The sequence below is a fragment of the Haliotis rufescens genome, unplaced genomic scaffold (genome assembly GCF_023055435.1).
Source record: "Haliotis rufescens isolate VD_foot unplaced genomic scaffold, xgHalRufe1.0.p SCAF_13, whole genome shotgun sequence".
NCBI classification, from domain to species: Eukaryota; Metazoa; Mollusca; class Gastropoda; order Lepetellida; family Haliotidae; genus Haliotis; species Haliotis rufescens.
Genome location: NW_025963813.1, coordinates 15,512,230 through 15,534,729, shown reverse-complemented (window position 1 = coordinate 15,534,729; position 22,500 = coordinate 15,512,230). Strand labels below are relative to the sequence as shown.

Here is a 22,500-nt window from a genome sequence, read left to right as displayed (position 1 = left end):
TTAAATTGAGCCCTGGGCGCACTTGCACAAAGCGATCTTAGTGCTACAACTATTGTAAACCTATGTTAAAGATTAACATGCAAGATAATCGAGGTGCGTCTGTGATCAATGGTTTCTGGCACAAGTTTCTGCACAGCAAGTTTCAGACAACTGGACCGCCCGTGGCGCCACCCACCTTCATGACCCTCTTCTTCCCTGATTTCTGCTCTCTCAGCAGCAGCTGTTTCCGCAGCTCTCGATTATCTTTCTCCAGACGCTCTATCTCCTTCTGGTACCGCAGCTGTAACCATGGCAACATCAGCATATTGTTGTGTTTTACCATGTAAACAACAGTATATCAGTCTGTTATGGTAATATCAGTATATCGTAGTCTGGTTGGTAATATCAGTATATTGTAGTCTGTTATGGTAATATCAGTATATCGTAGTCTGTTATGGTAATATCAGTATATCATAGTCGGTTTTGGTAATATCAGTATATCATAGTCTGTTATGGTAATATCAGTATATCATAGTCTGTTTGGTAATATCAGTATATCGTAGTCTGTTATGATGATATCAGTATATTGTAGTCTGTTATGGTAATACATGTATCAGTAAATTGTCGTCTGTTATGGTAATATCATTATATCATAGTCTGTTATGATGATATCAGTAAATCATAGTCGGTTATGGTAATATCAGTATATCGTAGTCTGTTATGGTAACATCACTCAGTATATCGTAGTCTGTTATGGTGACATCACTCAGTATATCGTAGTCTGTTATGGTAATATCAGTATATCGTAGTCTGTTATGGTAATATCAGTATATCGTAGTCTGTTATCGTAATATCAGTATATCATAGTCGGTTTTGGTAATATCAGTATATCATAGTCTGTTATGGTAATATCAGTATATCATAGTCTGTTTGGTAATATCAGTATATCGTAGTCTGTTATGATGATATCAGTATATTGTAGTCTGTTATGGTAATACATGTATCAGTAAATTGTCGTCTGTTATGGTAATATCAGTATATCATAGTCTGTTATGATGATATCAGTAAATCATAGTCGGTTATGGTAATATCAGTATATCGTAGTCTGTTATGGTAACATCACTCAGTATATCGTAGTCTGTTATGGTAACATCACTCAGTATATCGTAGTCTGTTATGGTAACATCACTCAGTATATCGTAGTCTGTTATGGTAACATCAGTATATTGTAGTCTGTTATGGTAACATCAGTATATCGTAGTCTGTTATGTTAATATCAGTATATGGTAGTCTGTTATGGTATATCATAATATTATCATGGTATCATCAGAAAATCATAATCTGCTAATTTGACCCTAAGAAATACATAAATTATTTTGATTTATCTTCCATTCTGCTAATCCTTGTAATGGACACAAGATGCTGATGTGGGTCGTACCTGAACCTCCATCATCTCGCCCTGGACGCGCTCCAGCCTCTTCTTGTCAGTCTGCAGCAGAGGGAAAGCATGTCAACATGAATGTCTGCTCACATGGTTTTGTTTGAATACTGCACAACTGCCGTGCATCAGACAGTGTAAAAAGATGTTATAAAAGGAATAATAGTTATTTGTTAACTTCTCTTTGCGTTCTGATCAAACTGAATGTGCTTCAGTGAGTATTGTTTTACGCTGCCCTAGCAATATTCCAGCAATACCAGGGGACACCAGAAATAGGCTTCACACATTGTACCAATGTCGGGAATCGAACCCATGTCTTCGCCGTGACGAGCGAACGCTTTTACCACTAAGCTACCCATCCGCCCCAAATGTGCTTGAACATAATGTTTTTGGTTTTGTTTGCTGTTTACCACCGAACTCAGCATTATTACATAACAACGGCCTGTAAATAATTGAGTCTGGGTAGCTAATTCAGTGACGATATTGTAATCAATCGAGGTGCGATGACACACAATCAACCAAATCACTGAGCCTGACCAACAGATCCACTTAGTTGCCTCTCACGACCTGCACAGGTTGCTGGGGACCTCTTGAAACCCGAAATACACATGCGGTGTACCGTCATCAATAAATACAGGAGGTGGTGAGGTGAAGTGAAATGGGGTTTAACGCTGTGTCCAAGATTATTGCACTTATATAGCGATGTGCATGCACGTGTGCGTGCGTGCGTGCGTGCGTGTGTGCGTGTGTGTGTGTTGAGACACAAACAATTTACATTGCGAGTCCTGTAGTCCTGACTATTATCCCCAGCTAAATGGAGGTGAGGTGAAATGGGGTTTAACGTCGCATCCAAGATTATTGCACTTATATAGCGACGTGCATGTACGTGTGTGTGTGTGTGTGTGTGTGTGTGTGTGTGCGTGTGTGTGTGTGTGTGTGTGTGTGTGTGTGTGTGTGTGTGTGTGTGTGTGTGTGTGTGGCTGCTTGTACTAGACCGGACTAATGCCGATTTATAGTGCTAGCTCACTGAGATACCATGCCGCAGTTTAACATGAATACCCCACTCAGACACAGTATACTGACTCTGAGCCGACCAGTCCTTGCTTTAAACCCTTAATGCCGAGTGCCAGGCAGGGTAACAACAAGTACCATCTTTTAACGTCTTTTGGTATGATGCGGGCGGGGATCGAAGCCCGGACCTTCCGCTCTCCGGGCGGACGCTCTACCACTAGACCACGGAGGCAGTCAATAAATCCAGGAAGTACAGAACACATTGGGTGCGGACATGGTAAGAAACATTGTGAAATTTCAGTATATTTTTATCTTGTACGTGGAGTGTTGTTAAGTACAGGCTCAGCTTCAGCTGATCTCATACTTATTTTAACAACATTTCAACAGGATTAATGCCAGTCACAAAGACTGACAGTATCTGAAGCTTCCAGTCCCAGTTGTATTTTCCACTGCTTAAAACCTTGCAATCAAAGAAAACAGAAAAACCCGCTGCTTGTTGCGGTACTCACAGAGTCAGAGCTGTATTCTGCACCAGTAGCCTTGGCCTCTCCAAACACCGCCGTCGTGGTCGACACATTCGCATCTGACACACACAGATAGTCATGGTAACACACACAGGTAGTCATGGTAACACAAAAATATTCATGGCATAGTTCTCTATTTTGAAATTTATATCCTAAAACTATCAGTTTCAATCCCAACACTACAGCTGCACAAACAGTTAGTCCCAGAAATAAAGTTACCTTATTTGAAAATATATGTCTACAAAATTAAACAAATAAAATCCAAATAAAGACCAGAACAATTGCTGAGGCAATCTAGACTTGCCCAATCATTCTACACTTGAGTTGGATTCCTTTTTCTATTCTTTAGGCTAAGGGTCTGGAAGAAACACTACACCTTTCTATGCATGACGAAGTAGTTTTCTATGCATTGTTTGTTTGTTTGATTGATGTTAAATGCCACACTCAGTAATCTTAGCGCTAAGACTATCGTAAGCCTATTTTAAAGTATGGGAGCTAAGATCATCTTAGCGCTAAGATCGCTTTGTGCAAGTGGGCCCTGTAGTGCAAGATCTCGCTGGAGGCAAGTAAGCCGCCTCACAGAAATGTATTACAAGTTCAGCTTTGTATCTTCCAATTATTGTGTTGAGAATTGGAATGGGTATTAAATAGAGCCTCGTTGGTTATTTATGAAATGCAGCCCCCTCGATCAGGTCAAGGATTCAACTGCTTGCCCCATCATTCTTCAGGTTGTTCCTACGCCATTGTGAAAGTAATAACGGTTGTGACAAGACGTGAAGGCGTCCGGCGGAGGTTCTAGCACAAGGGGTGGGGAAACAGCACAGGTCACAGGGCGTGACCCAGCCTTCCTCTGTGTGCAGAATACAAGAACACCACTCATCCCCCCCATCTACCATAACACACAATCCTCACAAACACATAAAGCACACTGAGGTCATCTTCCCCGGGCAAGAGAGTTAACTGACTATAAAAGTCCAGTTTCCAGCCTTGCCGAACTAGGCTGGTATTATGGAGTTACATTTTGGCTGGACTAACGAGTCTATGCATAGTCCAATCAAAATCTCGCTCAGAAATCGAAATCCGGTTCATAAACTGTCATGCAGATTTCGGTTGATTGGAGGATTTGCAAAGCATGTGCACTGCTAACTAGTTGTCAACAGATATTTTCTGAATTTTTTCATGTTTTTAATCGATGGGCTCATGTGATTTGATGCACTTCGCGATGTAAGACTTGTTTTATCACAATATAGAGATCTTGATTATCAATCAGATCGTCTTGACTGGGCGCCGCCGTTTTGTTTGAAGAAAATGCAAGTGATACGAGAGGTTGAATCTGATTGGTCCATAGGAGAGGCCTAGAAGGGACATAGCTCGTAATAACCACTGGTGGCGCTACGATCAAGCCCAGTAATTCCAGCATAGTTTGGCAAGGGTGGAAACTGGACTTTTAAAGTCAGTTAACTCTCTTGCCTCGGGAAGATGACTGAGGTGGATCCAGGGCTTGTAAAAAACGTAAGGGATAACTTAACTTGACAATGTACACAAAGATTATTTTTTTAAATACTGTAGAACCTGAAAATCATGCTTCTAAAAATAAAATAAAATCATAAATAGTTTCCCTGAACCAAACACATGCTCAATGACTCAAGAATGCAATAAATAGTTTTAGTGGTACTTCAAGCCACACTTATTTTCTTCCTGTGTATACACTACAATACATTAACACATGCCTGTCACATTTCACAAAAAAGTAAAGTTGTTGGTTTGTTGTTTGACGCCGCACTCAGCAATATTCCAGCTATATGATGGCGGTCTGTAAATAATCAAGTCTGCACAAGATAATCCAGTGAATAATGCAGGGGTCCAGAAAATTTAAAATCCCAATCGGACATTTGCATTTAGGCCACGCCCCCTTCAAATAGCGTATTTTAGTACGACTTTTCACATACATTACAAGTTGTTACGTTCAGTGTTCCCTCGTTATTGCGCGCTTCAATACAGCGCTAACTCGGTTATGGCGCGCGGTAAAGCATGGCTCCCAAAATATACTAACATTCTTAATGAACTCAAGTTTTCCAATGACACGATGTTTTCCCCCATCTCAGAAAACATTAATAGCTGATCACCGTGGTCGCGATTATTAATACCATGAGCATCAATCCACGCAATTGGGATCGATGACATGCATCAACTCCTTAAAGAAACGAAAAGGTGTAGTGTACTGTGTTGTTAAATTTGATATTATTTTTAATTACAGGACCTGTATATTTCTTGTCAAGAATATGGGACAATAATATTATTGCGTGTCCCATGGGATGCAATATTTTTTTTGTCTGTATCCATTCGATACATTTGTGTGCCCTGGATGCACATGTCTGCATCGCGTAAAACCCTGTTATGTGTAGTTTTCACATGATAACTCATATCTCACTATGCTCATTACCGGTATCACAGATGTTCCCAACAAATATTTTGTCACGAAACGTCTAATGGCGTCAAAATGGCAACTCTCAAAACTCTCAAGTTTCCGAATGAAATTAACAAACCCACAACCAGGTGAGTGAGTGAGTAGTTTTAACGCCGCTTTTAACAGTACTCCAGTTATATCACGGCATGTCAGCTTAATGTGGGAGGAAAGCCCGAAGTGATGCAGGTCTAAGACGTTTACCACTTCGGGGAAACCCACGAGCATGGGTATGGTGCTGACAAACCTAGAAACATAATAGGGGCGAACTGGGATTCGAACCCACAATCATAGGTTTCTGGCGTGCCCAAGGGATGCAACTCTGCACACCGAGTCAGGGAAATTGCAAGATACAAATGGCATTAGGTCATTTCATCAGTTTTGGATAGGACATACTTCTTTATCAATACCAATCTTGAAAAATATTCTGAATGACAATTAGTCAATGTCCAGGAAAATAAGCCGATCTGAAACCCTGTGAGAGTGAGTGAGTGAGAATTCATGATGTTTTCAGCAACATCCCTGCGATGAGACGTTAATCCAAAAATGTAATGATCCTGATGATTACATCTTCCCAAGGCAAGAGAGTAAACTGACTTTAAAAGTCCAGTTTCAACCCTTGCCGAACAAGGCAGAGTTTGGAGTTATATATTGGCTGGACTAACGAGTCATTGCATAGTCCAAGCATGTGCACCGCCAACTCAACAGATATTTTCCAAATCTTTCCATGTTTTTAATCACGGTTCATGTGATTTGATGCACATGTCGATGTAAGACCCATTTATCACAATATAGATCTTGATTATCTATCAGATTGTCTTGACTGGGCACCGCCATTTTGTTTTAAGCAAATGCAAGTGATGTGAGAGATGGAATCTGATTGGTCAACAAGAGCTAATGGTTGCACTAGGATTGAGCCTAGAAATTCCAGCCTAGTTTGGCAAGGGTGGAAAGATGATTATTACAGTCAGTTAACACTCTGGCCTCGAGGAGATGGATGATCTCACCAGGTGAGTGAGTGAGTTGGGTTTAACGCCGCTTTTAACAGTATTACAGTTATATCGCGGCTTGTCAGCTTAATGTGGGAGGAAAGCCCGAAGTGATGTAGGTCTCAGACGTCTACCACTTCGGTGAAACCCACGGGTATGGTGCTGACAAACCTAGAAACATAATCAGGACGAACCAGGAATCGAACCCAAAATCAAAGGTTTCTGGCATGCCCAAGGGACGCAACTCTGCACAGCGAATTGCGGGGCCTTAGATGACTGGGCCACCCTTGCCCCCTGATCTCACCAGGAACATGACTGGATGAACAAGATTTTCACTGCTTCAAACTGAACAAACTTTACATCAAACTTTAAAAGGAAAAAGTGAAGATACACGCCCAACACAGGTTTCTAGGACAACACACACCGACTACAAACAGACACATATATATGACAGAGATGTTCTTGCATTCTACACACCTGGAGTTGGGCCAAGGACTAAGGGCACCTCTCGACTTAACCCTGATGGAGGCAAAATAGTAGCAACATGTCAGAATACAATACAACTCATCCGGGAAGACTTTTTCTAAAATTGGTTTACGGATTTCGGTGACAAAAGGGATCTATTTGAATTCTGATGAATGCAAACCTTTGTTTTCACGACACAAAAGAATTACGCATACAAAAGATCAAATCTCTTTTTCAATTTTTTCCCATTATAAAGTAGAAGTGAGCAGTCGGAATGAAATTCTTAAATGCAGAAATTAGCAACTTGATTCCTGGGATCGAAAAAGCGAAACTATTTGTGACTAGCTTCCTGTACACAATACCTCTGTTACACATGTGTTGTGATCATAGCAACATCCCAAAAAATTGCAGATGACTAAAAAGTTGTAAAAAACATTTGCTGAGGAATTCTGATGTATTAAGGCCCCCCAAAAATAATAGTCTTGGTTCTCAGCCAGCCGCATCATCATAAAGTCTGCTGCATGTTTCGTTTTTAATTCCATTTAAAAAAAACCCATAAGAATCTTAAGTTATGCAGTTACTTCCCTTTACTGTGCATCTCATGTTATGGTAATGGCAGCAAAAGGAGTTTGTATGCTTGTTTATGTAGGAAGGTCCTTTCCCAGGTTGAAGGTACACAACTGTTCATTTGGTTACATGATAGTTTGAAAATGAAAACAAAACAAAAACAAAAAAACACCGCCCGCCTGCACTATTTTGTCAAACGTCATTGCCTGGGAATTAATTCTTTTATTTTTTTTAAGCATAAGGTTCATAAAATTATTGCAATAAATTGCGACACGGAAGTCCGGCCGAAAACCTATCACTACTAGCGACAAGGATTTTTCAAATGAAATCCGTAAACCAACAAATATACAAGTCTGGCCTTAAAAATCACAATTTATATGACAGATAATTAACATTACCAGATGAATATTGTGAGTGAGTGAGTGAGTTGGGTTCAACGCCGCTTTTAACAGTATTCCAGTTATATCACGGCGTGTCAGCTTAATGTGCGAGGAAAGCCCGAAGTGATGCAGGTCTCAGACGTTTACCACTTCGGTGAAACCCACGAGCACGGGTATGGTGCTGACAAACCTAAAACCATAATCGGGGCGAAAACCGGGATTCGAACCCACAATCATAGGTTTCTGGCGTGCCCAAGGGACGCAACTCTGCACAGCGAATCACGGCGCCTTAGATGACTGGGCCACCTGTGCCCCCAGATGAATATTGTGGATACCTTATTGATTATGATATGTATAAATGAGCATGCAGTCAATAGATACACATCACTGTTTTATCATAGCAAAACATATAACGTTGATATACAGGTATTACATGAAACACATGCACAAATTTTCTGCAGAATGGGAAATCAAATACTGTAAAAAGAAAAACTCAATACAACAGCATCAACAATAGGTGAGGTGAAACAGGGTTTAACATCACATTCAAGGTTATTGCACTTATATAGCGACGTGCAATCACATATGTGTGTGTGTGTGTGTACCGGTAGCTGCTTGTACGAGTCTGGATTTATGCCGATTTTATAGTGCTTGCCCATTGAGATACCATGCTGCAGTTTAACATGAATACCCCACTCAGACACAGCATACTGACTCTGAGCCGCCAAGTCCTTGTTTTAGCCCCTAATGCCGAGCACCAGGCAGGGTAACAACAAGTACCATCTTTTTAATGTCTTTTGGTCTGACACAGCCAGGGATCAAACCCCGGACTTTCCACTCTCTGGGCAGATGAGAAACATGCTTCTGAAACACTTCTTTTCATTTTTGTATCACTGCAAAATTCTTAAATTTGAGACAAGTTTGTTGAAAACTAGACTTACTTAACCGACAATTGAATAATAACAGGCAAAATGATGTACAGTCAATGTGCACTGAAAACAAAAAGATGGAAACGCCAAAACTATAAAAAGAAATTGACAACTGTAACCATGGTAACAAAGCAATAATTGAGATGTAACAGATTAGGAGCAAACTAAAAGATACAGACCAAAGAGAGGCTGGGTTATCAGGTGAAAGGCATGGGGAGATAACTCATATCATTTCAGTGAATCATTATTGATTATACATTTCATTTATAGCACATTAAAATCAACTCTGACTGTTTTGATCTTAAGACAGTATCTAGGATATGTTACAGGCAAAGCATGTTAATTGTGAGATTATAATTAATAAAGCAAAGGAAATGCACTTCACTTCCATGATGACAACTTCACAATTTTATCTCCACCAACAATCTGCGACTTTGCCACAAGCCTGAAGCCAGAGTCTAGTAAAATTCTGTTTGGTTTATACTAGTAAGCTCAGCTAATAAGTCCAGGTGATACCATTAAACTCTAATGAAAATTATGTGAAGAACATAATGTCCAGTTTCTGGGATACATGATACAACAAAATATTGAAACGATACACTGAAATGTTGGTATAACATTCGGTGACACATGTTTCATTATGTTAATGATATAATGCTTTCTTCAAATTTTACAAGGTTCTATGCTGCGAAAAAGAAAATATTGCTGGTGTAGTTATAGTTTTGGCAATTGCCTTTATCATCCCTGCCAAGTCAGAACGATGAGATCTGATTGGTCCACATGATCTTGATAAAAAATACTATATATCCAGCCATGGAGGGAAATAAATTTCTCAGCGGGAGAATAAATCCCTTATACCCCGCCATGAACAAGACTGCATGTGGATTTCTGACAGGGAGAAGCTGCACGAGTCAATGAAAGTCACGTGACACAGCCCAACCTCGGCTCGTTTTTAAAAGCTGTGGTCTATCAACTTCTTTCAATTCTCTTACATTGTCATATTAAAACATGTCTGTGAATAAATTTATTGAAGCAGTATCACTTTGGGTCCATGGGGTTTTATGAGTTCCTCATCTGGTTTCATACCACTCGCCTCCGACTTATAACATATTTCTGATAAGATCTGCATGAAGATATCTGACATCCCCTCCATAGGAGGTCCCATCAGCCATCAGTTGAACAATGAGGAAACTGAAAGCCTCAATCTAAAGGATAAATGGGTTCTTTGGCCCATCTGAGTCACTTTTTCAAACTGAGTCACTGCCACAGAACACAAATATAGCCTTGATAGAAAACCCTCTTGTAGATACCACTGAGCTGCAAGAACGACAGGATGCTTACGATATCAACACTATAATACAATGGCTTTAATTTTTTGCATTTGGCAATCCTGACCATATTCGTTTTTGAGATACAATTATTAAACATGCTTGTCTGAATGCTTAACTTGCTTGTGCTATGAATTTGAAAGCCTCAATGCTTACTGGAGGTGTCTTGAATTGTTCACGCAGTGAGATATCATATTGGGAGTAAAGGATTTGGCTTTAATGAGACAGTGAGATATATATGAAAGCCATGCAGTCAGTGCTCGTCATGGGTAGATACAAGATACTGGGATGTCACAAGTCCAAAAATGTTACAGGATTAAAAAGTCCCTGAAGTTCAACAATCCTGACATGAGTTATCTCCCTTGGACCTTGACGCTAAAGCTGATTACGACATTTACCGGTTTTACCTTCCACCAACGTTGACCCAAGGTCAGGTGGAGAGTGCTGACTCAGCCAATCCACAACCGCCTTCTTATTGTCGGACAGTTTGGTTTTCAGCCAACTCTGAAACAGAATTCAACAATGATAAACTGTCAACTTTTCAAATAGCTTGTGTGATTGACGTTTTGTTTGTTTGCTTGCTTTTTAACGCTGTAATAAAAAATATTCAAGCTATATGACGGCAGGCTGTAAATAATCGAGTCTGGACCAGACAATCCAGTGATTGACACCATGAGCATCGATCCATGCAATTAGGATGGATGACATGCATCAACCAAGTCAGCGATTCTGACCACCCGATCCTGTTAGTCGCCTCTTACGACAAGCAATGATGTCATGAGCATCTATCCCTGTCGTCAGGGTACCCTTACACACTATCTTCCAAGTCCCCGAATGTGACCACCCAATGGATAAGATACCCCATACAAGAAGCCTAGACTGCCAACCACCCCAGCGTACCCCTGGAGCCCTGATTTTAGATACTGTAAACTTCAAACAATGCAAACTAAGGCTAAAAAAAACAATAGTCTTGGTTCTCAGGCACCAGCCGTATCATCATAAAGTCCGCCACATGCTTCGTTTTCATTTCCATTTTATAGAAAAATTAAAAAATCCTAATACTCAAAAACAATGTGATCCAATATAGCACAGTTACTTCCCTTTACATGTGCACTACTTGACTGCGCATCTCGTGTTGTGGTCATGGTGATAATAGGAGTTTGTATGGTTGTCTATGTAGGAGGCACTTTCCAAGGTTGATGGTACATAACTGTTTATTTGGTTACATACTACAAGCACAAAAAAAACAAAAAAAACACCACCCGCCTGCACTTTATTTTCAAAAGTCATTGCCTGAGAACCAATTCTTTTAGTTTTTAAGCCTAACTTATATTACAAATTGTCAGAATTAAATATTATCATTTTTAAATTTGCATGTTACATGATTTACTTCGAGGTTCAAATTAGCTACATATGACATGCGCCAGTGCAATCAATTATTGCAAAATGCAACATAAAAAAAATGTCCACACGCGCCAAGTGCATACCAGTAAAATAAAATCAAAGGTTTATGCAACCCTAACTTGTGCACATAACATAAATCTTTGAACACATTCAATACCGCTTAGCTTTATTTACCATATTATATCACAAATCCCTGTTCCATCTAATTCATGACACAGTCATCAGAGATCTGAGATTGTACTTATTTAGAATAGTTTACGCATCAATGTTTCAACTGTGAAAGATTCATGGGACCAGGGTGCAACTAGCTTTTCATGTCAACATGCAAGGTAAATCAAACTCCCCAAATCAAGCCCTGTACGTTTTAGTTTGAATGATTTTGTTTGTTTGTTTGTTGTTTAACGCCGCACTCAGCAATATTCCAGTTATATGACGGCGTTCTGTAAATAATCGAGTCTGGACCAGACAATCCAGTGATTGACAACATGAGCATCTATCCATGCAATTAGAATCGATGACATGCATCAACCAAGTCGGTGAGCCTAACCACCCGATCCCGTTAGTCGCCTCTCACGACAAGCATAGTCGCCTTTTACGGCAAGCATGGGTTGCTAAAGACCTATTCTACCCCGGATCTTCACGGGCCTAGTTTGAATGAAAGTATGTACATCAGTGAGCATGGTACGGATGGAGAGCATGGCAAGTGGAACGAGGATATTAACCATTTGTTCATTTGTCTCCATCGTGTGCTTGGCGAAATTTCGGATACTGGATGCAAGCTGGGACAGAGCCTCCGATTCAGGAATGTATTCTTTCATCCAGTCTAGGTCAGGAAAGTATTCTTTCCAACTGTCAATCTTCTACAAAAAAACAACAAATAGAAAAGTAAGAAAACAGAAGTGAGAGTTTTAGAGCTGCTTTGAACAGTATTCCAGTCATATCACGGCGGATCACCTTGATGTGGGAGGAAAGCCCGATGTCATCCAGGTTTCATGACACAATGGTGAAATAAGAAAACAGAAGCGTAAATGAGATGGATTTAATGCCTGTTTGAACAGTATTTCTGTGTTATGACAGTGAATCCTGTTGGTGTGGAGAAAGGCCAAAGCCAAAGACTTCTACCACTTGGGTAAATCCAAAAGGAAAGTGCAAACAGACCAAGGATAATTATCTGGGCAAATCGGGGATTCAAACTTTGAACCACAGGATCCTGACAAAAGTAAGGCACACAACTCTGCACAGCAATTTGCGATGCATTTGACGATGAGGCTCTCTGTGCCCCAAGAAAACACAAGAACAGAAGGCAGAAAACATTAAAAAACAATAAATGAAAGTGATAACAATCTCATTAAAATCAGATCTTAGTTCTCGCTACCGCTAAACAAAGATCTGAGGACATCCCAGCACGACCTTTCATCCAACCAATCAGAGCGTCGCTTACCTGATCCTGAAGGTGACAGTCGGAATGTGTTTTCTAATAATGCAACCTCAAACTATTTAACACGGGGTATTCCGAACATTCCAGAATGTTGTTTTGTTCAGTTATAATTTTTTAATCGAGAATATGTCAAAATATGTTTCGAAGCGTAGTCGCCAGTTTGAAACTAGTGCTGTAAAGCTCGAGATAGCTGCCTTTCGATTGGCAAATGTCAATTTCTTGCCTGTCATTACATTGGTCGGTCAATGATCGCGAAAGGTCGTTCTGACGTGACCCGTAATGGGATGTCCTCAGATCTTTGGTTAGCGGTAGCGAAAACTAAGATCTGATTTAAATGAGATTGAAGTGATAAAGATTATGTCCCTTTTTGTGAAAGTGTATAAAATGGATAAGTTTCAGATTCATTTCAAATCATCCAAATATCATATTTAGACAGCAGTAAATAGAAGCCTTTTTAGGGTCATAATTGACATGAATACAATTTCCTTTGTCAACTGATATATTACATATTCAACTTAAGCTGTTACTATGGCTACAGAAAGGACAAATTCCAGCTAGTATACTCAAAAGTCTTTTGACAGACTGATATTGACCCATAGTGTCCACCAACCTTGTTGACCGCCACTCCTCCCCCAACCGCGCCCGTCAGTATCAGATATCGGACTCTCAGGAAGCGCCCGAAGCCACCAGCTAGTCGTCCAATGACCGACATGTCCCTCTGGGAGAAGACAATAACTTTGTAAGGCGAAGAAGGGGCCCTGAGTATAGGCCTGGCAATCCTGAGGGCTGAGAAGTTACATATCTGATACACATTTCGAGGTTGTAGTGCCAGTATCTGTCTATGGGTTTGTGTTTTGGAGACAATGTTCCTCAAGACTGCAGTATTTGCCGATGTCTGTGTCCTCAGCCATACATGAAGGTCTCTCTTGTGAGCAACTGCTACTGACTTCTTCACACAGCGTCCACAATACGGGCTGAAAAAAAATCATGAATATGTTCTCTTGAAATTAGTTTGCAGAGATTTTCTTTAGATGTTAAGGGCTGCAAATATAATCATGATAATAACACTTTATATATCTTGTATTACAACACTTCACATGTGATATAGTTTCTGGAAATTTAATTTGCAGATATTCAGAAACATTTTTGCAAGGCAAGATTTCCTTTTGTTCAGGAATATGAATCATGTTTTTTACTGACATTATGTGGCAATATCATTACAGAGCTCAAGACAACTTTTTGAGCAATTGAGTTTTTACTAGAAGGATTCTATTTTAATTGGGTTATTACATTTTTCATTGGGTAACAAATATTTTTTTCACTTATCTATTCATCACTCTATTGGGTTTTTCCCAAAATGAGTAAACATTTTGAGATTTTAAACGAAATGAAATGTTTTAGCCGTATATAACAGTTCCAAATATAGAAATATCAGAAAGTAAATTAGCTCATAATTGTGTTTCAAAAATAAGCTCTGTTGTACACATGCTGAAAAAGCTTCATTGAGTATTTATGCATGCTGTTCTTATACATTTGAGTTTTTCATTTAATGTATGCGTTTCTCTATGCAAGTAAATAGAAAGTAATTGGGTTTTGAATAACTTGGAGGGGGTATTTTACGCAGATATGCAGCTGATCTGTAGCTTTGTCATTATGACAACATACATGATGTATTCTGTCAGTATAAATGTCTATTTGCAGATAAAAATGAATCAAAATTAACGGAATAGAATCAAATGTTACAGATTACCGACAACACTGTTTTTCTGTAATGATCATAACCAATAACTTGTCAACAATAATCATGATATTATTCCCAAAGGGATTAAAGTCATGATTATTGTTAACTTATGTCCACTGATCCAATGGTAGCCGCTGGTAGTCATTGAGATTCTGTTGTGCCTATTTTGAAGTAGATCTCAGGCATTTTATTGCAGCTAAAAGCATTTGAGTGAGGGCCTACTGCAGCTGAGAACCGTGACCAAGCAAGTCCCTACAATAGGATTTATGAAGGTGGTGTCCTCGGTAGCGATAAAAGATCATGTCCTGACCGTCAGACTCCAGGCAGGCAGGGGCCTACTGTATTGACAATATCACATGATACTAATGACACCTCAACATATGAGCAAGAAAATGTATTTTATCTAAACTGTAAATGCCAACGCATGTTATGGGTAACCTGTGGAAGAAAGTGACTCCATAAAATAAAGATCCAGGTTTCTCAGTGTCACTGCTGACCCGTGAAGATACAGGGTAGAATAGGTCTTCAGCAATCCAAGGCGACTATGCTTGTCGTAAGAGGCGATTAACAGGATCGGGTGGTCAGGCTTGCTGACTTGGTTGATGCATGTCATTGATCCCAATTGCGTGGATCAATGGAAATGATAATCACTGGATTGTCTGGTCCATACTTGATTATTTAAGGACTGCCGTCATATAGCTGGAATATTGCTGAGTGCAGCGTTAAACAACAAACCAACAACCAACTGTGTCACTGCTAGTAGCATACAATTGAACCGGTCCCCGGTACCCGGCCCCTGAAATTTGCTATTATATGCCTGTCTTTGCAACATGTCCATGATCGATTTGTAAAACTGAACATTCCGATTTACGATACTGCATTCTGACCAGATGACATGAAGCTGAGTATTCATCCCGAATATCACAAAGTCATAACTGTAAATGACATTGCCAGGAATCCTTGATCTTGAAAGTTTAGTGAGAATATAATTCATTTCAAATGTAAACAGTGTATGATCATGCCATGGATAGTAATTATCTGGTCGAGCGTCTATGTGAAAGTAAGAATTCGCCAACAAAACTAACCCGAAGTGCCCGCGTAATAGAACGGTTAACATGTTTCAGGAACTACAGTGTTTCCCATTTTCGTTCCAGTCTGACGAAAGAAGCAAATTGTGTTGCACCTACGGAAGTATGGTTTCGCATTCCGTATAACGTCATGTGGAGAAAAGTATGTATCTATTTAGATAAACATTATGATCTAAAAGTTTAAAAGACATATTTTAATAGGAACAGTTTCTAAAAACATCAACATTATCTAGTTGAAAATACGAAAATATTTAGCTTTGTATAAAACAAGCTCCTCACAGCGATGGTCCGTTTGGGTTGCCGGTAGAATGGTAGCCTGTCCTTCGGATCTTTCCGGCAGCATAAATTAGTGCTGCAAGAAGCGCAAACGCTCTTGGGCACTTAAACCAGTCTAGGGAAATTGCTGCGAGGAGCTTGCTTGTGCAGAAAGCTCCTCACAGCGATAGCCCGTTCGCGGAGCTTTCTATACTATTCGATGACTACTGTTTCGGCGTGATTCTTGTTTCTTACAGAGATCTTTTTCTTTGATTTAGTCTCAAATTACACACCTCGGTTAGTGCTGTATAACGAAGAGTAACATCCGACCATGGCAGACGAAGATGAAAAGGGATATAGATGGGAAACAGAATATGAAAAAACTTGGTACTGAACACTTAGGCCAGTTGATGTTGATATTGTCAGGGTGCAGGTTAAAAAGGCATCTCATTTGATTTCATCTATCATCCACAAATATTGTCGTCCATCAATATCTCATATTTTGTCGCATTCCACTGCATTTTACAACAATAGCCCATGAACCAAAAACAACTCAGATTGAAATAGTTTGAAATAAAATAGTTACCTCTCATGATCATCTTCGTCATCTAAGCCAAAAGCTCATGTGGAAATGTTGATGTCGATATGTCTGGCCCTCTTGCTTCATCTGTTCGTTTTTTTAAGTTGTCTCCTCAGACAAGTTATTTAGTTCAAAATATGGCTTCAAGATTTGAGTGCACACTTTTCAAAGACTGGGATGATAATAATGAGCGCCATGAGCATTCATATGGTGAATGGAATCGTATACATTTTAAATGGACGTATTATTATTCTTATTGTTCTTGTTGTTGTTATTAGTTTGATTGTTATCATCATCATCATCATTGTCATTAGTACACTTTTCTGTGTTTCAGGGAGGCCCTGATCGAGGATGATGCTGGCTCACTACAAGCCAGCGTGGATGACATCATCCAGAAGGCCAAGAAGAGGAGGCTGCTGGAGAAGATCGGAAACATACGGCTGGGGATGGTAATGACAACTTCCACACAGCATCTATGTCTTGAACCTTCCTTTTTAAGGGGACCGCCTCCGTGGTCTAGTGTTAGAGCGTCCGCCCGGAGAGCGGAAGGTCCGGGTTTCAAACCCCAGCCGCGTCATACCAAATGACGATAAAAGATGGTACTTGTTGTTACCCTGTCTGGGGCTCGGCATTAAGGGGCTTAAACAAGGACTGGTCGGCTTGGAGTCAGTATACTGTGTCTGAGTGGGGTATTCATGTTCAACTGGGGCATGGTATCTCAGTGAGCTAGCACTATAAATCGGCATCAGTCCAGACTAGTACAAGCAGCCACACACATACATACATGTACATGCACGTCGCTATACAAGTGCAATAATCTTGGATGCGACGTTAAACCCAATTTCACCTCACCTCACCATTCTAAGGGGAGCCACAGATGGCCAAGTCGTCTGAGGTGCCACACCTTGTGTCCCTTAGTCCTTGTAGACATGCCTTAAACCTATTGCTGTGGTTTCAAATCCTGGTTTTCTGTGATTATTTCTAGGTTTGGCAGCACCAGTTTGCATCCTTTTGTCCTGGGTTCGTATCCTGATTCACCCTGATTATTATGTTTTTTTTGTTTGTCAGCACCATACTCATTCTCATAAGTTTCACCAAAGTGGTTAACGTCTGAACATTTGTTTAGTGGAAATTGTGGAACTTGCTTCCTCAAAAATCTCCCTGGGAAATAATAATTATCATCCAAAACTGGCTTCCACAGGAGATATAGCTTGGGTGAGATGAAGGTGATATTGCTTCAGTGAAATTTCATCACATCTCATCGGTTACCATGATGTTACAATCAAATGACATCACTCATCTCTCTGCCTCCGAAGCTGGCTGTACCTGTTACACTCAAGACACTGGACATTACTTTTGGAAACTGAAGTAGTGGGAAGAATGATGTGGAATCGTAAATAGAATTTCACCCTTGTGTCTTTTTATATCAAATATATCAACACTCGTTGATGTAAGTTTAAAACTCTGGCTTCATGTGTTGGTACATGTTACATGTCGATGCCTAAATTAAAACAATATTTTAACCAAGAAATCGGTACCTAATGAATTTAGTGTGAAACCAACAAACCACCAACATATATATAATATCAACAGTTGTATTACTCACTTAACTTGGTTTACAAATCAGTGCAAACTACTGCACAGCAATTACAATGGCAGTATGCAATAGAGTGGTAGTACAATATTGAATGGCAGTATCAAATACAAAATATGATGGCATTTTTTATATCAAATAGTTCAGTGTTAATAATATTCACCTATCCGCAACAGTGGTCAAGTTTCCGAGATAGTCTTAGGCTGGGCATCTGAGTGATAGGTGATCTTCATACAAAGGTGGTCTTGATGTAATGTGAGATGAGACAGGGACGGGCCCACTCCACTTATATAGCCTAACCAGCTTCCAGCACTTTCTACACAGTGCCAGACCAGTCCAGTGTCACTAGAACGTCACAGATTATTCCACGTTTCCACAATGCTTGGCATCCATCCATGCTATTCTGGAAGTTTAAAGATAATTCGAGCATCTAAATATAATAACTTCCTCACCACTGCTTACATTAAATTGTACTACATCCCTGACAACTAATCATTGTCCAAATACAATGAATGAACTTCTACTGAATCTCAACAGAAACAATGTAATACAGTTGCAATCATTGTTAACAAAAAACTACATTGCCATATAACAATAATAAGGCTATGTATGAGAGAAAAACCCAAGGGAAGTAAACATGCTGATATGGTGAACATACATTTGATATCAAAAGACACTTGGGTGAGATTCTCTATGTATTAACATTGTGCCCATGTTTTTAAAATTGTGTTTTCTTCAGATGCGACATCTTTATTTGATAATTGACATGTCAAACTCAATGAATGATCAAGATCTGAAACCAACAAGACTCTTCTCAACCATAAAGGTAAAGGCATGCTTTACTTTTTCTATTTGTGATGAAAACAGCTTTTTCAGTGTTTGAGCGAAAACTTCAAGGGGTCACTTTCCTGTTGAAAATTAAAGATGTATTTGGTCCTCAGTAGGGCTGGGACGGGTAACTCGGGTACTCGGGTACTCGGGTCGGGTGGGTCCTGAGTAGGACCCGTGTACCCATATGACTACCCGGATCCGTGGTTAGTCATGTGATATGCTGTAATGACATTAACAATGAAACTCAATGGTTACACTACAAGTATAGCTAATGTTCACATCTCTTTCTCACTATGCAAGCATTTGTTCTGACTTTTATGTGTTCGAGTAAGGATAAAGTGTCTATCAACTGCAGTGTATGCATGATCAGATTGTTTTATACATGTATCTAAATAGTTTTTGCCAGGGCTGCTGTGGTAAAACAATTCCCATTCGGACATTTTGTACCCAACTCTTGAGACCTATAGCGGGTATCCGGGTAGGGACGGGTAATAGTGTGTTGAGTACCCGGGTAGTTAATTTGGACTCGTCACAGCCCTAGACCTTAATTTAAGATACTGTAACAGAAATCTTCAAGGCTCCAAGAAATATCATAAATTTCAAAGACTGGACTTCCTATTCAAATAACTCTGAACTTTCATGGAGTTGTCGCCATAAGGTATGAATGTCTACAATGTTCTGTGTTAGCTTGATTCACTCACTCACTGTTATCAGTCAAGTCTTGGATATTATCATTGTTGCAGCTTTGTGAGAAATTCATTGAAGAGTACTTTGATCAGAACCCCATCAGCCAGCTGGGCATTCTCACCACACGGAACAAGCGTGCAGAAAAACTCACAGAACTTGGAGGTACATTTATATAAGACTGAATAGTTAGCATGACCTATATTGCTGATATATATGATTATCACACTGGTAGTTTGCAATGCAGAGTTGTCTCCCTTAGTACTGCCAGGCAGTGCTGATATTGGGTTTTGAATACCAGATTCGCCCTGGTTGTGATCTTGATAATGGCTTAAGACTGTGAATGTGACTTTAGTTTACCCAGTATCAGATTATTGTAGGTTTGAAATTCAGATGCAAACTGATTATGATCTAATGGTTTGTCCACATGAAATCCTTGCCTATTTGACGATGATGATGATGATGATGATGATGATGATGTGGAATAAAGATGTTTTATCTGACATTGAACTTTTGAAATGCTCCCAGGGTCGGTTTTGAAAATGAAAGGGTCCTTTTCATCATCCTAGTGTTGAAAATCAAATATTTAGATAGGTTACTATGGTTGGAATCCTTCAGGAGCTTGGGATTCCTTTTATTTCAAAGATCGCCTCCGTGGTCTGGTGGTAGAAGGTCTGGTCTGCGGAAGGCCGAGGGTTCGATCCCATGGTACTTGTTGTTACCCTGCCTGAGGCTTTCCATTATGGGGCTAAAACAAGGACTGGTCAGTTAGTGTCAGTACACTGTGTGAAAACACACACACACACACACACACACACACACACACACACACACACACACACACATAGCTAAATAAGTGCAATAATCTTGAAGAAGACGTTAAACCCAATTCACTTCCCCTCACCTTAAATTCCAAACTTGAGATTATCACACAAATAGTTGTTGAGGATAAAGAGAATAGTATGAACCTTGAACATAGGTCTATGTATGACGGTCTCCAGGCAACCCTAGTGGTGTCCTCTTTCGTGATATTTCTGGAATATTGCTCAAACCATACTCACTCACTCACTCACTCAATCTTCAGGCAACCCTAGACGCCACATCACAGCTCTTCAAGGATTATCAGACAGAGCGTGTCAAGGCGAGCCGTCTTTACAGAACTCCATGGAACTGGCCATGCAGACTTTGAAGTGGGTTCTGTTTGTTTTGTGTTTTTCTCTGTGCATCTTCGAACTCTTTGTAGTCAGGCTGACCAAGTTGTCCCTGGCTCCACCAATTGTCACACGTTACTCTTGTACCGCACAGCTGTGCCAAGATATGTTGGATCTTGTGTTCTGAGATTCTTCATAAGTATGATGCTGGCACCATATTTGTGCTTTTTGTTTCACAGGAATGGTAAATGACTTCATGACTGATTCTTCCAAAGTGGTGTTCAACTCAACTCTCTCACTTTGTGACCAGTTCTTCCTTTACAGAATCTTTTGACTTTTGAAAATATCTAAAATCGCAAATATATTGCCATTCCAGTCTTTTGTTCAATTTTTAAATTTTGAATTGATAACTTTGTCAAAAGATTTTTGAAACGTAGTCTGGAATGGAAGTTGCCAGTTTGAAACTTGTGCCGTAATGCTCGTGAAAGCTGAAATCTGATTGGCTAGTGTCAACTTCTTGTTTGTCATTTGTTTGCAAAATTTCAATCTGTTATGGGATGTCCTCACGCACCTTGTTTAGCACTTTTTAAATTTTATGTTTCACAGACTTATTCAAGCTCTTCCACACAAGGTCGTTCGCAATAAAAATAAAAATAAATTGCCATTTCAGTCGAATATTTTTATTTGAAAGTCATTCTGCCATGGAGTTAAAACTGCAGCTGTCTCCGTGAATCGCTGACGCTGATGCAGACATGGAATATATATGTTTATATGTAACATTTTATGTTGTATGAGAGGGTCTATATTATTATCATTATTATTATTATGTTTAATTTATTTCTTCGACCAGCTGCTTTTCAGTAGGGGCAGTGGGCCGGTGAAATGAAAAATATAAAATGTGTGGCCCAAACAAACTCTGGTATAGTAGACGTGTGAATGTTGTTTACCTCAGCAGTTTGCACTGTTATATCACAACAGCTTGTGGGGCGGTCGGGTAGCCTAGTGGTTAAAGCATTCGCTCGTCACGCCAAAGACCCGGGTTCGATTCCCGACATGGGTACAATGTGTGAAGCCCATTTCTGGTGTCCCCCTCCGTGATATTGCTGGAATATTGCTAAAAGCGGCGTAAAACCATACTCACTCACCAAATCACAACAGCTTGTTTGCTAAATGAAAGGAATATCTTGAAGAAAATAAGAAAGATGATTCAAAACATCATCCTTTCTTCCTTGGCTGACAGCGGTAATGTGATGACACATGGCATCACCCCTTCCCTGGTCATGTTGAAGCTGTGTGATAGGGTTCGCCGCACACCTAGTTGAAACAACTTCTTCTTCAGCTGGACCTCACACAGCTCTTTCTCTATAAGACCGCCTCTGTGGTCTAGTGGTAGAGCATCCGCCCGGAGAGCGGAAGGTCCGGGGTTCGATCCCCGGCCGCGTCATACCAAAAGACGTTAAAAGATGGTAGTTGTTGTTACCCTGTCTGGCGCTTGACATTAAGGGGCTAAAACAAGGACTGGTCGGCTCGGAGTCAGTATACTGTGTCTGAGTGGGGTATCCATGTTAAACTGCGGCATGGTATCTCAGTGTGCTAGCACTATAAATCGGCATCAGTCCGGACTAGTACAAGCAGCCACACAAACACACACACATACATG

General features: G+C 40.1%; 2 protein-coding genes across 5 annotated transcripts in view; one reads left to right on the top strand and one right to left on the bottom strand.

Moving 5' to 3' along the window:
* Positions 1-15,865, bottom strand: part of LOC124116382 (dynamin-like 120 kDa protein, mitochondrial) — a 40,856-nt gene extending 24,991 nt beyond the window's left edge. Inside the window, exons 1-8 of one of the 4 annotated variants that reach the window (XM_046477697.2) lie at positions 15,743-15,865; positions 13,527-13,890; positions 12,201-12,338; positions 10,473-10,578; positions 6,883-6,924; positions 2,938-3,011; positions 1,418-1,468; positions 176-280 (exon numbers count right to left, since the gene is read on the bottom strand). In XM_046477697.2, coding sequence (XP_046333653.2) covers positions 176-280; positions 1,418-1,468; positions 2,938-3,011; positions 6,883-6,924; positions 10,473-10,578; positions 12,201-12,338; positions 13,527-13,890; positions 15,743-15,774 — 912 coding nt within the window. In that variant the 5' untranslated portion in view covers positions 15,775-15,865. The remainder of the gene's footprint in view (positions 1-175; positions 281-1,417; positions 1,469-2,937; positions 3,012-6,882; positions 6,925-10,472; positions 10,579-12,200; positions 12,339-13,526; positions 13,891-15,742) is intronic. The other 3 variants (XM_046477698.2, XM_046477699.2, XM_046477700.2) reach the window with 3 other exon arrangements.
* Positions 15,866-16,053: 188 nt separating this feature from the next.
* LOC124116381 (general transcription factor IIH subunit 2-like) overlaps positions 16,054-22,500 on the top strand; it is a 25,127-nt gene continuing 18,680 nt past the window's right edge. The window contains exons 1-5 of the mRNA XM_048394225.1: positions 16,054-16,387; positions 16,915-17,029; positions 18,914-19,000; positions 19,749-19,854; positions 20,774-20,879. Coding sequence (XP_048250182.1) covers positions 16,332-16,387; positions 16,915-17,029; positions 18,914-19,000; positions 19,749-19,854; positions 20,774-20,879 — 470 coding nt within the window. The 5' untranslated portion in view covers positions 16,054-16,331. The remainder of the gene's footprint in view (positions 16,388-16,914; positions 17,030-18,913; positions 19,001-19,748; positions 19,855-20,773; positions 20,880-22,500) is intronic.